General features: G+C 42.2%; 1 protein-coding gene across 1 annotated transcript; it reads right to left on the reverse strand.

Annotated features, from left to right (window-relative positions):
* Positions 1-935: 935 nt before the first annotated feature.
* Naa35 (N-alpha-acetyltransferase 35) lies at positions 936-14,152 on the reverse strand. The gene is made up of 3 exons (XM_075684297.1): positions 13,013-14,152; positions 12,008-12,764; positions 936-2,670 (listed from the first exon to the last, which is right to left on the reverse strand). The coding sequence occupies exons 1-3, from the start codon at positions 14,125-14,127 to the stop codon at positions 2,335-2,337; spliced, it is 2,208 nt and encodes a 735-aa protein (XP_075540412.1). The 5' UTR covers positions 14,128-14,152; the 3' UTR covers positions 936-2,334.
* Positions 14,153-15,587: the final 1,435 nt, after the last annotated feature.

Raw genomic sequence — 15,587 nt, forward strand, 5'->3', positions numbered from 1 at the left:
CGGTATTGATGCGAAAGCGTTAAATGGCCCATTGAGAGAAAAAGGTGGTGTCTGTCGTCTGTAGCAGCAAAACAGCGCCTAGACTCGTTGCCATTAGCTATGTCGCTACGTCACGAGCTGCACCTCTGTGGAGCAGAGTGGGCGAAAGGGGACATGACACCTGATGCTGCAGTAGTGCACCAGGTGTTGCGTGAAAAGAGGGCATCACCGCGACGGCACATCACCCTTACTGTTGACACGAGTGCTCCTCGACGGAGCAGAGCTAATGCCTCGTAGATAGCAGACCTGTGCACTCTGCTTTATGACCTAGGGCTACTTGGACCGAAATTTCCACTGTCAAGCCTGGGGTGACAACAACGGTGGCGTCAGAATCATCCCAATTTACTCTGCAACATCTCCATTAGATTCTATGGCAGTCGGGCAAGGTAGCATGCCGTCATGGACCAAAGTGCACAGGCCTTGTGCTATCTCGGAGCTCTTCTATAGGAGTGCTATCTAGGTCTTTATTGAACAAACCTCATATAGAATTCACTTGTCAGTTTTAGCGACAACTTTAGTGAACTAAAGCAAAATTTTGACAATTTTACGGCGACTTTGTCTTAGTTTAGAGACACGGTGCAAAAAGTTGGCAACACTGCAGATGAATGGGTTACGGGTTATAGGCAGTGTTTCATATTCAACACTTGCTCAAAATAAATTGGTAAGAACAATTGAGGCCTGGGGACAGCCTGTTGTCCTGAACAGGAACTTAAATGCTAGTTTCCTCGAGTTTATACACAGCTCTAATGAGTGAGAAATAAAGAGAAAAAATTGCAAATAGAACTAATTTGAAAGTCAATTGCCCAGACTTACCACTGACTTTTGTTATAGAGCTCTACATTTTTGCTCCCAAGTGTACTACAATATGTTTTCGATGTGAAATCTCAAGACTTGAGGCACAAGTAGAAAGAAGCTTTATTTTAAATAAAACATTTTCATCTAAACCCTTTGTCCCTGTTAGTGTAACAATGACATTTGTATGACACAATGCTAAGACCTATACTGTTCTGCAGATGAAAATATTTACAACTGGTGCAGCACAGAGATGGGTCTCCAACAAAAATGTCATGTTTGAGTAACAATGTGTACCACTGTATTTAGAAGCGCACTGTTTGCACAGATTTCTGGCAGCTCATAATAATTTGTTGATGACATGGCTCATCGTTTTACGTGTGCCAATTTACGGCGTGAACTTGGCACTCTGAGTAACCTACTTTGGACCTACAGCATAGCTAACATTCTGTAATGGCAGGGAGTCTACACCAATGCTACCACAAAGCAGTAGTAAAGCAACGCAAGGCAGCATACGCATACTGTGTATTGCGTTTAGTTAACCAATACACTGCATGAGATTTCAAAATTCTCTTTCTGCGTTATTTCAAGCTTCCAGACACATCATAGAAAACATGCTGGCAAGCTTCTGAGCACCCTAAATGATTTACTAAAATGGCTTTTCTACGCACAAAAAACTGTTTTCATTTCTTCAAGCTGCATCAAGCAGCTTTTGTTTGGTCTGCGTCCCCTCTCCCTAGCTGCTGTGCCAGTGAGGAAAATCAAAATTTCATTTTTTTGGGTAGTGCACATATCACAATGTCATAATGCAGAAGGTTGTCATGGGGGAGCACAACATTGCAACATTTTAGCACTCTCCGACTTGCTTGGTTGTTTTCTGTGTTGTGACACTGGGCCATGCAATGGGTAGCAGTGGAAAAGACGACCCAGCAAGTCTAAGCAAGTGCCAAAATGTCGCGATATTCTGCTCCCACATGACGACCACCTGTGTCATAATGTTGCGGCACACACCTCTTGGGAAATAAAACTGAAAATGGTACATAAACTATTTAGAAATTATTTAGGGTACTCTGAGGCTTGCCAGTATTTTTCTGGGGTTTTGAAGTTTCAGACATTCGTATGTTTTACTTAATTGCAGACATATGACTGGAAGTATTCAGCAACGTTGGTGTACACATAGAAATCTCAGCTTCATCTCGTGCAGTATATGAAGTTTCCAGCTTTGATTAGCTCATTTGTAATGAACTAAGTCTTTCAAATGCTTCTGTCCAAGTATTCCTTAAAGAGCACAAATCACAATGTTTATGATCCTTGTAAAGATTGCTCATGCTGTAAACATGAAGTGCCATTTTCCTGCAGTAGAAATGATGCTACCAGTACAAACAACACATCAAGTGTTGCTGCAATTACAAACGACCTAAGCAGTTTCCATGAGGTGCAGACACACTGGGAGCAGTAGTGAAGTACAGTGGTATAAAAATGCAATGTGTACAATGCTGTTATTCAAATTCTGATGATGGGAAAATTCTTGTGCTGGCTGAAGTCAAATTCCGGCAAGATTGTGGAATCCTTCTTGTGGCCGCTTAGCAAAAGTTTCACAACAACAAAGTTTGTCTTGGCCACTTTCATTACACTAGTCAGTTCACTGTTGAGGTCAGGCACATTGTCGAGCAACATGCGCACATTCTGGAAGCACTTGCATGCTGCCAAGTACATATCCTCTGGTGTTGGGGGCGGCTGATACTTGTATGGATCAGTCATCTCCTTGTACTGGGCATACTGTACAGGAGGTGGTGTCAGGATGCTATTGAAGGGTGCAAAACGATGTTCATAGCGAACCTGAAAAGAAAATGCACTGCATTAAAGACAATGTCTGCAACTGCACAAGTCATTAGGGAGTTACATATGCATATTGTCTCTCCATCAAAAAAAGAATTAAGACAACTACTAAACTCTAACTAAACTGGCCATACAAATCCTACCAACAGTTACGACTAAGCTAGCTCTAGATGGACTTTGGACTCCTCTTTGGCTGTGTATGAGGATGCATGCCCTGTTTTCTTTGTGTTGTACTTCTAGGTGGATGACAATTTTCCCCTTTCACTAGCGTTCACAAGAAAAATAAAAGAAAACACTGACCTGGTAAAGAAAAAAAGGGAAAGGGTATTTGCTATTAACTCTAGTTTTGAATCATTCCTTTTGAGTGTAACTACTAATTTGGAATTACTCTGTTGCTGCCTATCTATTGGTTTCAAAAAAATAATCATAGGGGTCTGTTATCGTCCCCCTAATCCTGATTGTGATTTTGCAGAAAAAATTCATGACACCCTAAGCGAAATATCCGTTCGATTTCCTGGATCACCTATGTTTCTTTTAGGAGACTAATTTCCAAACTATCGACTGGTCGCGTTCTTGCCCCTTTTCTAATCCGACATCTGCAGAGGCTACAGGATTTCTTAACGTTTACGTAGATTTTAACCTTGCACAGCTCGTTATCAAACCAACACGTGTCACATCTACTACAAGTCCATTGATCGACTCGATTCTGACCACTCATGCTGATAAGGTTTCACCAGTGACCCACGTGCCTGGCCTAAGCGACCATGACATCTTACACTTTAACATTTCCATCCCGCCTACAAAAGTAAGGAAACACACCAAATATATTAGGGACTACAAAAAGGCTAACTTTAAAGCTATAAACTCTGAGCTATCAGCCTTTCTTGACTACTCCTATGACACATATAGACTTATCAGTTCAAGAAATGTGGTTGTCTTTTAAAACTACAATAATGCATCTTATCTACAAATATATTCCACTTAGAATAATTCATCAATCTTCTAATGCCCCTTGGTACAATAACCATCTGAAAAGATTATCCAACAAAAAATGCAGACTTTTTCGTTCCGCCAAAAGGTCATTAAACGCTGATCGATGGTTAGCATATACATCCGCTGCGAAAGCCTATGGGTCATTCCACGCCAAATCAACCAGCGTTTTTTCGACCATCACAGATATAGCTGAAAAAATTTCCACATGTTTGTTAGAGTTCAAATCTCATCCTCCATGTTTATTTTCCCTTGCAAAAATTTTGTAGAATTTTGAGGACAATTTGTTTTTCTGGCCAAGCTGAGCTAGACGGCATCCATCAACATTTTTTCTCAAAGACGCACTGTATAATCCACTCCTTCATATTGCGTTTGTGGCAACCCAAAGATGCGATGTGACTGCAAAATTGCAAACTTTATAAAAATTTGAATATTTCTATTGGTTCTGGCCATAGCAAAAGCGTGTAAAATTGCAAAGTTGGAGTTTTTTTCTCGGAACGTAGAAAAACCTGGAAGTCACATATAAAATATATACCGGTAGACCCGTTAACATAGTACAGCTGAAAAATATTTGAAGTATCGAAGGTTTAGCCGTTCACATGGAAAAAGATTTTAAAGTTCCATTTTTTTGCAAAAAGCTCCATATTCAAGGTAAAATAAGGTGCCTTGGTGGTCGGCCTAAAAATATATGCATTACATCATTAGATAGCCCTACGTGTGTACTATGCATGTGGGAAGTTATATAAAGGTATTATTTTTTAAACGCAAGAAACGATTTTTTTAATTATCTGTATGTGGATCACCTAAACAGCGTACATATATGAAGCGTAGCCGTCTTGCAAAGACATATTGGCAACAAAGTGAGCCCAAGGAACTATTCAGGAAGGGGCTTGTGGTTTTTTTATTGTATGCAAACCAAGATAGGTGATTTCCAACGCCGTATCCCAGACTTTTTTATCCATGGCTATGAAAATTTTATGTCAACCGCATTTGAATACATTAGCCTGAACATAGCCCGTATCACTTTTATAGCCGAGCAGGTGCCGGCTGTCGAACAGCTTTAACACTTCTTGTCTTAGACGAAGACGTGAATGCAACGTTTAGTTGAGAAAGTGACGTCGGCTGAAAATAATGTAAAGACCTGGTTCCGTTAATGCGCATAGCATTCGCAAACCTGGACGACAGTTCTACCTCCCGCTTAGATATTGCACTCTCCGGCACCCAAATTGGTTTTATATGTAAAAGGCTTTCACGTGCCCACTTGTACAGCTCAAATGGTGTCAAAATCTGCCTTGAGAAAGGCCTTTGCAGGCTTGCCTTGGCAGCCAACCGTTTCAGGGTGCCACCCACCCCATCACAGGCACTTTTGCCGTGTGATGTAGCAAAAAAATGCCATGTAGCATCCAAACTAAAATCTTCCTTGTGGTAGCCCAGGTTTGCGAAATTCTTTCTGTTCTTATGCTGGGAAGCAGCCCCATCCGAAAAGTAGTGCACATGTTCTACCAGCGGCATGTCTACTTTAAGTTGTTCCATCAGCACCTGCTGAAATGTCGAAACAGCGGCAGTCGTATGGTCAAGGCAGCCGGATATCACTACGTACGATTGCACAGCTGGTTCATCAGAAGAGTTCGTCGAGCGGGAGTAGACTACAATCGGGTGTACTGTTGCTTGAGAGTTGTCCCAGTATATTGACTGTGGGGCGCTCTGAATGAGAAAGCTGTAGTTTTCAGAGAAATCCATTATAACTATGGCTTCTGCAGGCATGAGAGCGTTCTTCAAATTGTGTAGGTGCCGAGCTTGGTGCTTGCTGACAAAGTGATGCTATTTTAAGTCGCTTATCATCTCAAGGAGCCGGTCTACAAAGTAATTATGGGTAAACAACATTGTTTCCAATTGGCACCGCACTCCACTAGCCCACTGACGGACAGAAATACTTGCTGCCAAATCCCGGTTCAATGCAGGAGAGCTCAATATCAGCGATTTGAGCGATGAATCTCCTGGGCAATTGCTGCACATACCGGTCATACAGCATTCATTCGTTATCTCACACACAGTCATCTGAAGGAGCGAATCGATTGTTTGTAAAATGCCCAAGGACTGCAGCATCAATTTTACATTTTGGTGGTAAATGCAAACACAAACGGAGTGTGTTCCCGGAGCACCGGCAAGTAAACAGTGGCGTGGCCTCAGGTAGGCGAACTTAGAAAAGCCGCACTTCAGCTCTGTGTTACTTTTCTTCCATTCCTCATGCGCTTCCTTAAGATTCATTAGCAGCAATCTTTTTTGCTTTCCTCGGACGACGTCTTTCTTGCCTGGAAGACAGACGGATGTATGTTCAGCCTCATAGAACTTTATTATGCTTCTTATTGTTCTGTCGTCTAGCGGTCTACTTAACTTTGATGTAGGAGAGCCCAAAATTCCTCCCTGTTGCCTAATTTTCATAGCAATGCGAACTTGACTTTCCGATGCACCAAAGTACTCAGCAACTTTTTTTCGGGACCATGAACGAGGCGCCGATGTCAGAAGAGAAATTTTTTTCGACCGTTTTCTTTCTCGTACGAATCGATCTCTCACGTCTTCAAGAAGCTTTTTATAGTCTTCCGTAAGTGCGGTGGTTGATGCCCTTTCATAGGCTACGCTTTGCACTTGAGCATCCTTACTATCATCATTGGGCAAGGTGCCACCTGCGACAGCCGCTTCTTCCTCATGGCGCTTCCGTTTTCTGCTCGAGGTCCTTCCAGTCCCATCTCGTGGTTCAGCACAGTTTGTTGAGGTGGATGCATTCCCTTCAAATGTAGACTCGCATATTGTTTCGCAATCTGCCAAGCTCTTATTGGCTGCGTCTAACTGCGCGCGCATTTGGAAACACCTGACTTTACATTGTGGACAGAGTCTTTCACCAGGAACCAGGCCCAAGAGAGACACTGCTGTAGCGAGGCCCAGAGATATGACCCACGTACCTCGATGGTTTGACCCATGGTCGGAGAAAGGGTCCAAGCACATCTTTGACGCACATAGTGTCCTGAACTTCTTAATATAGACGTAATAATGGTGTGCGCATACTGTTTCTAAACTGTCCTTGTCGCTTTTCGCACGCAATACCAGAAGACTAAGTTCACATTCCTCTAGGCTGTCAGTTCTAATCAGGAAGGTATTTTTCACTTGTGTCGTCTTATGACAGTCTTTGCGTCCCAGTGAGCAGGGCAAAAGGTGTTCATCTGAATATATAAAATAAATTCACCGATTTGAGGGCTAGATTTTATTTATAATGTGTTGCGTGAATGATGCGAGTGCTCTTTCTGCGTTTAATATATACTTATACTTGTAAATATCTCAATTTATGAATGTATGAAACATACCTTGCCAATTTGCAGGATTCTCTGGGCAAATTAAGCAGTCGTGAAGTTCCATGTGCAATTGGAGGATGCTTTACCTGGCACACACCATGCACAAGCCGCATTGCACTGAAGCGTGCGTCTCTTCACAATGAAATGCAGATGATCACACCGTCTGCCTTTCGTCTGCGTTGCAGACGATGCTAGCTTTGTCGTCTGGATCCCAGGCCAGCAAGCCTGGGCCGCGGAGCACCGGAATCAGTACTCTACCTATCTTGACTCGCGTCGGAAAAAGGCCGTTGCTGACACGAAAATTCAAAAAATTGTTTCTTGCGTTTAAAAAATAATACCTTTTCATAACTTCCCACATGCATAGTAGACACGTAGGGCTATCTAATGATGTAATGCATATATTTTTAGGCCGACCACCAAGGCACCTTATTTTACCTTGAATACGGAGCTTTTTGCAAAAAAAAAAATGCAACTTTAAATTTTTTTTTCGTGCGAACGGCTAAACCTTCGATACTTAAAATATTTTTCAGCTGTATTATGTTAACGGGTCTACCGGTATATATTTTATGTGTGACTTCGAGGTTTTTCTACGTTTCGAGAAAAAAACTCAAACTTTGCAATTTTACACGCTTTTGCTAGGGCCAGAACCAATAGAAATATTCAAATTTTTATAAAGTTTGCAATTTTTGCAGTCACATCGCATCTTTGGGTTGCCACAAACGCAATATGAAGGAGTGGATTATACAGTGTGTCTTTGAGAAAAAATGTTGATGGATGCCGTCTAGCTCAGCTTGGCCGGAAAAACAAATTGTCCTCAAAATTCTACAAAATTTTTGCAAGGAAAAATAAACATGGAGGATGAGTTTTGAACTCTAACAAACATGTGGAAATTTTTTCAGCTATATCTGTGATGGTCGAAAAAACGCTGGTTGATTTGGCGTGGAATGACCCCTATACAAGCGCTTTAAACACGTCCAAATTTAACTTCTTTAACTCAACCCTACCGTCTCTGATAAAAACTAACCCAAAACGCTTTTGGAACCTTATGAAATGTACCAAAGATAGCGATATAAGTCTCGTAATCGATTCAGGCGATCAAGTTCCGAATCATCTTTGCACTTCTGTACTAAACAACACGTTTGCCCAATCATTCTGCACAGAAAATTTAAGTGACTATCTCCCTTTTACATCCGTTAACTTTCCGGCGATGATCCCATTACCCTGGACCCAGCAGGTATCCGAGCCAGAATTTTCACGATAAAGCGGTCATCATCATGTGGTATTGAGGGTATTAATTCCAAGTTTCTCCAAAACACTGCAGAATACAGCTCCATCATACTTACCTTTATTTTTACTAGATCACTTAACGACAGTGCCCTACCCATTGATTGGAAAACCGGTAAGGTTAATCCACTTTTTAAATCGGGAAACCCACATCACCCTTTGAATTACAGACCCATCTCATTAACTTCGGTACCCTGCAAAATTTTTGAGCACATCATTTTAACTCACCTTGTAAACTTTCTTGAATCAAACAATATTTTTAGCCCTTATCAGCACAGTTTCAGAAAATCTTTTTCTTGTGAAACACAATTAATAACATTCACTAATGACTTGCATGCGTTCTTGGACTCGGATTTTGCGACGGACTGTATTTTTTTAGACTTTTCTAAAGCCTTTGATAAAGTTCGTCACCAGTTACTTATCTATAAGCTAAGCCTTCTAAATATTGACCCTTTAATATTCAAGTGGATTTGCAGCTTTCTTTGTAATCGTACCCAATATGTAACCATCAATGACAATGACTCATCAGAGGTGCCAGTAGAATCGGGTGTACCTCAAGGCTCTGTGTTGGCACCTTTACTTTTCCTCATTTATATTAACGACCTGCCTCATCAAATCACTAGCTCTATTTGTCTGTTTGCCGACGATTGCGTAATTTACCGAAAAATAACTAATGATTCTGATATGGTTACATTACAATCAGACCTTGATAACGTTACAACCTGGTGCTCCCGCTGGCATATGAATCTTAACACTTCAAAATGTAAATTCATGAGAATCTCACGCAGCCAAGTATCTTTTCATAACTGCCATCTTAACAACATCCCACTTGAATCAGTATCTTGTTATAAATACCTCGGAGTGCACATTACAAGTAATCTCTCATGGAAACGACATATCGAACACATTACATCAAAAGCTAACCGCATGCTGGGCTATCTTAAACGAAATTTTTCACTCGCACCTTCTTCCCTGAAAAAAACAGTTATGTGTCACCTACATTCGGCCTAATCTAGAGTATGCATCCTCAATATGGGACCCACATCAATTAACATTAATTAACAGCTTAAAAGCTGTGCAGAATCGGTCCGTTCGTTTTATTCTTAACAATTACCAGCGCACAGCAAGCGTAACTAGCTTCAGACTTGCCCTCAACATATCTCTCCTTTCCAAACGCAGAAAAATTGCTCGCCTTTGTCTGTTCCATAAAATATACCACTTAATTCCTACACTCAAGTCACGCTTTATCGAACCAGCCTCTTTTACTTCTGCACGCTTGGACCATCGTCATAAGGTGAACATCCCATTCCACAAAACGTCTACCTATGGTAATTCATTTCTTCCAAAATCATGCCAGGAATGGAATCACCTACTGGATCCACTAGTCTATATAACTAACACAGATAATTTCTGTAAGGCACTTACTAATATTATCTAGTATGCCTTGATGTGAATGTATAACGAAGCAGTTTCGTTTTCTCCTGATCAGTATTGTTTATAAGTTTTCTTTTTATTATCTACCTAATCTACAAACAGTGTATTTTGTATAATGCTTTATTTTCTATCATTCTGTGCTTATTGTCTCACTCTAACCTGTCCTATATACCATGTATTAATATTTAATCTGCATTACCGAAGTTTTCCGTTTTTCTTTGTATAATTATTTTTTTACCGTAATATGCTTTTTATTGTGTCGCTCTCGCGTTATTTTTACGTTGTACTATGCATTGTCATCTGATTAGTATTCGTGTTTTCCTTTCTCCTTTCTTGCATACTTATCTGTATTTATTAGCCCCTCCCTTCTGTAATGCTTCATTGTAAGCCCTCAGGGTACTATAAATAAATAAATAAATAAATAAAATGTTCAAAGCAGATTTAAAATGAGCCATTTAAATAATCTGTTTTAAGTTATACTGCCATCAAATGAGCAGGCAAGAACAAAACCAATAGAAAAGAGAACATCTGAAATACCCCGACAGCTCACAGTATCTCACAGTCGGCTTCATGTTCAATGCCAATAGCTCACTCGTTATCCAACTTCATCCTATTGTCTTCTATTATTGTGCATGTTGTTTTTAGTTTCTTTTTTTTTTCACCTTCTATGATGTACCGATTTCCCCAGCTTTCAACCTTCTTAATTTGCTCTAGATTTTCTTCAGGTGTAAAATTGTCCAGAAAGAAGACATTTGAGTTCATCACCTTGAAGTAGCCTCTCCTGCCCATCCCTCTGTACAATGTGACATGGGACATCAAGTACAGCCGAAAGCAGCTGATCCTATGCCTGGCTTTGGCAAAAGCCTAGAAATTATGAGACCCATCAATTTCCACTGTCAGTTAAGCAAGGTTCAGCTGTTTGGCCAGGTTATTTAGTTTATCAAGCAAGTTATTGGTTTCACTTAGTGGCAAACCCCTAATTCTTTCATTTTGAAGCCAGCTATATTGCTCCAAGAATTGGACCTGTCGCAGTTTCTGAACTTGCCAAGTTTCACTGCCTGTCTTGGACTTTTTCACCCTTTTCTTTAGAGTAGCAATTTCAGATCATTTGTTTCTCATTACAGTAAGCATGTTGTTATACTCCTTGAACAAGCGCTGGGCTGACCACTGACAGTTCACTGGAATGCAGAAATTCAAATATGTCCACTGCTTATGCTGTTTTGCCATGACAGTAGCTTCAGCACTACTAAGGTTTTAACTACTAGGTGTGCGAGGTATTTGAATACATAATGATGACTTCAGCAATAGCAAAGATTTCAGAAAAAATTCAGTATATTTTGTTCGAAATATTTTAGTGTTCCTTTTGCTGCTTTTAATGAGACTGCTAAAATAAAACAATCTTCAGTCTCAATTATTGACTGAATCCAGCTTCAATAACAGTTATGTACTTGAATCATGTCATATGTGTTGATGTTGGGCAGTGCATAAACAATAAGAGCCTTTAGTGCATTTTTATCACTATGTGGCTGTTCATTAGTCTTTCTCTCAGTGATGCCCACCATATGTAGTAGTGTACAGGTTTAGATATTTGGAACAAAGATGCAACACCGAGGGTGACATGGGCACAGTTCACAACCAGACATCCTGTGGTTGTGTTGGTGCCTGTGCAAGCATGCAAATCCATTGCTTAGGAGCAGCACCTAATGAAATTGTGCATGGGAAACTGGACTGTTGACTCTGCCACCTTAAGTTTCTCAGATATGACCAATAATCATATTTTCAGGGTTCTTACTCATGGAAAAACACAACCACCTAAGTAGCAGCACTTATTTGTATTTGTCACAGATTACAATTGGCCACTAACTCTTGCCTCACCCTGACAACAAAGGATTTCGTGACATTTAAGAAGGTAGCGATCTTCAAGTCGCTGTGGTCTACATGTAAGGTGACCAGGGGAACTTATGGCTTTACCTCCAGTGTCAGAGTGAAAGCTGCTACCTTAGAATAAATGTGATAGCTAGGCGACAGAGGGATTGGTGTGAACACATGAGCACCTAGGCAGATGGAACAAGAATGTTAGTGCCTATGGTGATTCGAAGCCATGTACTCAAATGCCTTGCGCACTTGGTACAAGAATGCAATGACCACCTATAAGTATGCATCCGAGTATATGCTGGCAGAGGCAACTGGCAAAAGAAGCACGCAAACAGGCAGAAAGGTGTTCACACTCATTTTTGACTGGTGTAGCTCTGCACAATCTTCCCTACAAGAACTATGCATACCTTTTCCTTGTCAAACTCGGGGCATGGCCTCCGCAGCTTGCCATCCAGTGTGAAGCCTGCCAACGTCTTGTAATAGCCACCACATAAATTCTGATATGCCTGGCTTATGAAGATTTCACGGCTGTGGGGGCAGGGTTTCTTGCGGCGTTTGCCTTTCTTCACAGGGCGCCCAGTGCGTTGCTGTTCAGCACGTGCCTCCTGTTCCATCAGGAATGCATCAGCACGCGAAAGTGCCGAGATCATCCAGCCATAGAGGAACTCGTACAAATACCAGTAGATGTAGCCATATTCATGTGCAGAGTATAGTTCGAGCTCAAAGCCTGAGAGAAGATAGCGAATCATGGTGCGAAGGACATGGTGCAGTACCCAAGTGGTGAAGCAAGCTAGCTGCTGTGGAGGTTGGTGAGGCAGGGATGACTCCATCTTAAGCGAGATGCTGTGCAGCACTGTGTCGAGGCGATCTGCCTCATCCTGCAGCACAGCAAGTTCCTCCAGAAGGTGCGTCAACTTGTCTCGTTGGCGTGCTCTGTTGTGGCCACTGATGTGCACCATGGATGTGAACGGCCGCACGCAGTGGTTGAGGAAAGCATCAACAAGCTCACGAGCATGTGGATGGTTGCCGAGGGCATTATTGCCTCGCTGTGACAGCACGGGGGGCCGGATGAAAGTACGGACTGAGTCCTTGAGAACATCCACCATGGTCAAGTTGCCAAGTACCTTGCCCGGGCAGGGCAAGTACAAAAGCTGAACCACGGACCTGCATAAACATGCGGAATACCAGCTTACGAATACCACCAATACGCATTATTAAGACTTATATTTGTGGAAAACGACAGCTGTGTGCAAACAAAATGAACATGACCACACTCCAGATGATCACCACAAAACACTTTGAAGTACGACAGCATGAAGAGTGTAATGTCCCCATGCCATTGGTGACAAAATTTTGCTGGCAACGCTCCCAGCGGTGTAAACAGTGAGAATGAATAACGGCGACAAGCGTACCTCGACAGGACACAAGGCCAGGTCTTGCTAAACTCGCCAAGGAAGTCGATGGCCGAGTGAAACGAGGTGCAGTCCACGATGCGGCACACATGTCGCAGCCGACCGATCAAGGCCTCCAGGTAGTCCATGGTGTCCTCGCGTGGCTTTATTTTCGTGTAACGGGGAAAAGTGGGCGGAAGTAGCCTCTGGTTAACCAACGGCTCGAATCCCATAACCGTTGGGTAGTCAGCGCGGTTGGTTCCTTCCGCATTGGGGTCGGGCTGCACACCTAGTGCGATGGTGCGCCGCAGAACGGGCAGAACCTCAAGGCACTGCTGAAGAAGGCGCTCCACTTCTTCGACACCGTCGCTTCCCTTTTTGTTGAAAACGATCAGTGCCTGCTGGAAGAAACGGCAGAACTTGATTCTTGAGTAAACTGCCACGGCCTCTTCATGGCAGGCCAGTTGCGCCGAGTCCAGCTCTTCTCCAGGCTTTGCCCTGGTTGCCTTTACTTTCTTTGAGAGTTCATCTTCGATCTCCTTCATCATTCCTACGGCCCTGACTTCGGTGACGTCCCAGGCCAATTTGAAACCATACACAACCGGTTGGAAGTCTTCTTCCTCGAACACAGCGGCCTTGGTGACGAAGTTCTTAATCATGTCGACCATCTTGAGGACACAGATGGAAAAAGCCTTCATCACCTTGTCCTCAACTTGGTGTGGTTTGTGCAGGTATAAGTTAGTGAACACGGTCTGTGCCAAAGAGTGGCCTTCCAGCCACGTTACAAGACAGGCAAGTGTCGAGTCGATTATGCCGATGTGTTCTGCCGGGCTCAAATCGGCTATTTTGAGCACACCCGCACTCAGAGCTTGGTCAAAATTCATCACTTTCTTGTTGCCAAAGTTACACATCATTCCAGCGTCCATTTTCGGATCCATCATTTCAATCGCAGACATGGCTTCGAAGAGTGTGAACATTTCGTCGTGGACGAGCTCACCCAGTTCAAGCTCACTGGTGGCTTCTCTGAATTCCGTCGTGATGTCTTTCCAGCAATATGTTGGTGCTGGCGGATCATTTTTGCACAAAAGTGCGTTTTCTCGGGCACCGTCTAGAAACGAATGCTCCTCTTCCGCCATTTTTGATGATAACGCTCACGCTGACGCTGCCGGCTCCCGATTAAGAGGAAGCTTTAGCCCGGGTGTTCCCATCTAAATACATGTAAAAGGAGAATTCGTCTTTCTCGGCAACCACTGCACCCAATTTGGCAAGGTTTGTTGCATTTAAAAGAAAAACTTAATATCTAGTGACTGTTAATTTCAAATTTTTGATTTCAGTCGTCAATTTTTTGTTAAAAATTGGCAAAAATTGAAAATTTTCAGAAAACGAAACTATCAGGTTTACAACTCCGTAACTCTGCAATGAAAAACGATATAAAAATTCTGTTAATTGCATCTACACTCTAAAAAAAGTTTACACCCTTTGTCGTATCTTGCCACACAACGATAAACGTCATCTGTCTTGTCCGCATTTCCTTTCTCTAACGCTACGAGCCCGGTACTTCCCAGTAACCAACGGTATGCGCGTTATCAGCATGATAGCATTTCCTGTCTGCAATGCTATCATGCTGATAACGCGCATGCCGTTCGCTACTGGAAAGTACCGGGCTCGCAGCGTTAAAGAAAGGAAACGCATCAAGGCAGATGACGATTATCGTTGTGTGGCAGAAAGGGCACTCCAAAGGGTGTAAACTGTTCTTAGAGTGTACCTGACGAATGGGGGCTAAATAGGATGAGAATTATATATAAGGGAAATGGGGACAAAGCTGACATAAATAACTACCGGCCTATAACAGTGACGCATTGCCGACAGGAAAGTAGCGGGCGCGGCGTTTTCAAGTAAGGAAACGCAAGCAAGGCAAGATGATTATCGCTGTGTGGCAGAAGGGGCAGGCCAAAGGGTGTAAACTGTTCTTAGAATGTACACACCAAAGGGTGTAAACTTTTTTTAGAGTATAATAGTACATCTAATGCGAACAAAAGTGGTATGGTACACGTTAATCTGAAAAAGAAATAGTAATATAGATATACAGCTTTTGCAGAACGCTTGCTTACAACGTAACAATTTCACGTAAGATATAAAATGACATATCGGATGTGTCCGTTTTCAATGATCTAATGGGCGTCGTTTACTGAACCGCGATATCTGCTCTTGATGCAGAGTTATTTGTAAACTTCGTCCTTCTATGTTTTTCAAACTTTCGAATAATTGAAAATCCTTTAAACAAAATTCAGGCCCTAAATCGAAATTCCGCTTCCAACAGTCACTAGAATTCAACTTTCTCTCTCAAATGCAACAAATTTCATTAAAATCAGTCCAGAGGTTATCTCAGAAAAAGGTTTTGGCCTTTTACATGCTTTTGAATAGGCCGTGTCGGAGTTGGGCCCGAGCTATAGCTTCCTCTTAAATTAAAGCTGCAAGCATGGGCAGAGAATAGTGGCATTTTGGGAGAACTTCAGAATGGCTTCAGATTAGGCATGCGTCTGGATGATAACTTATTTGTTGTTAATCAGAGTATTGAAATATCCAGAGCAGAAAG

Source organism: Dermacentor variabilis, chromosome 3, assembly GCF_050947875.1.
Source record: "Dermacentor variabilis isolate Ectoservices chromosome 3, ASM5094787v1, whole genome shotgun sequence".
Lineage (NCBI taxonomy): Eukaryota > Metazoa > Arthropoda > Arachnida > Ixodida > Ixodidae > Dermacentor > Dermacentor variabilis.

What these genes read in the sequence shown, in the direction of transcription:
- Naa35 (XM_075684297.1), bottom strand. Translation starts at nt 14,127, where the DNA reads ATGGCGGAAGAGGAGCATTCGTTTCTAGACGGTGCCCGAGAAAACGCA. An exon ending in TGGCCTTGTGTCCTGTCGAG is followed by an intron (nt 12,765 to 13,012) that starts GTACGCTTGTCG and finishes ATGTTTATGCAG; the next exon opens with GTCCGTGGTTCAGCTTTTGT. An exon ending in CCGAGTTTGACAAGGAAAAG is followed by an intron (nt 2,671 to 12,007) that starts GTATGCATAGTT and finishes TTTTCTTTTCAG; the next exon opens with GTTCGCTATGAACATCGTTT.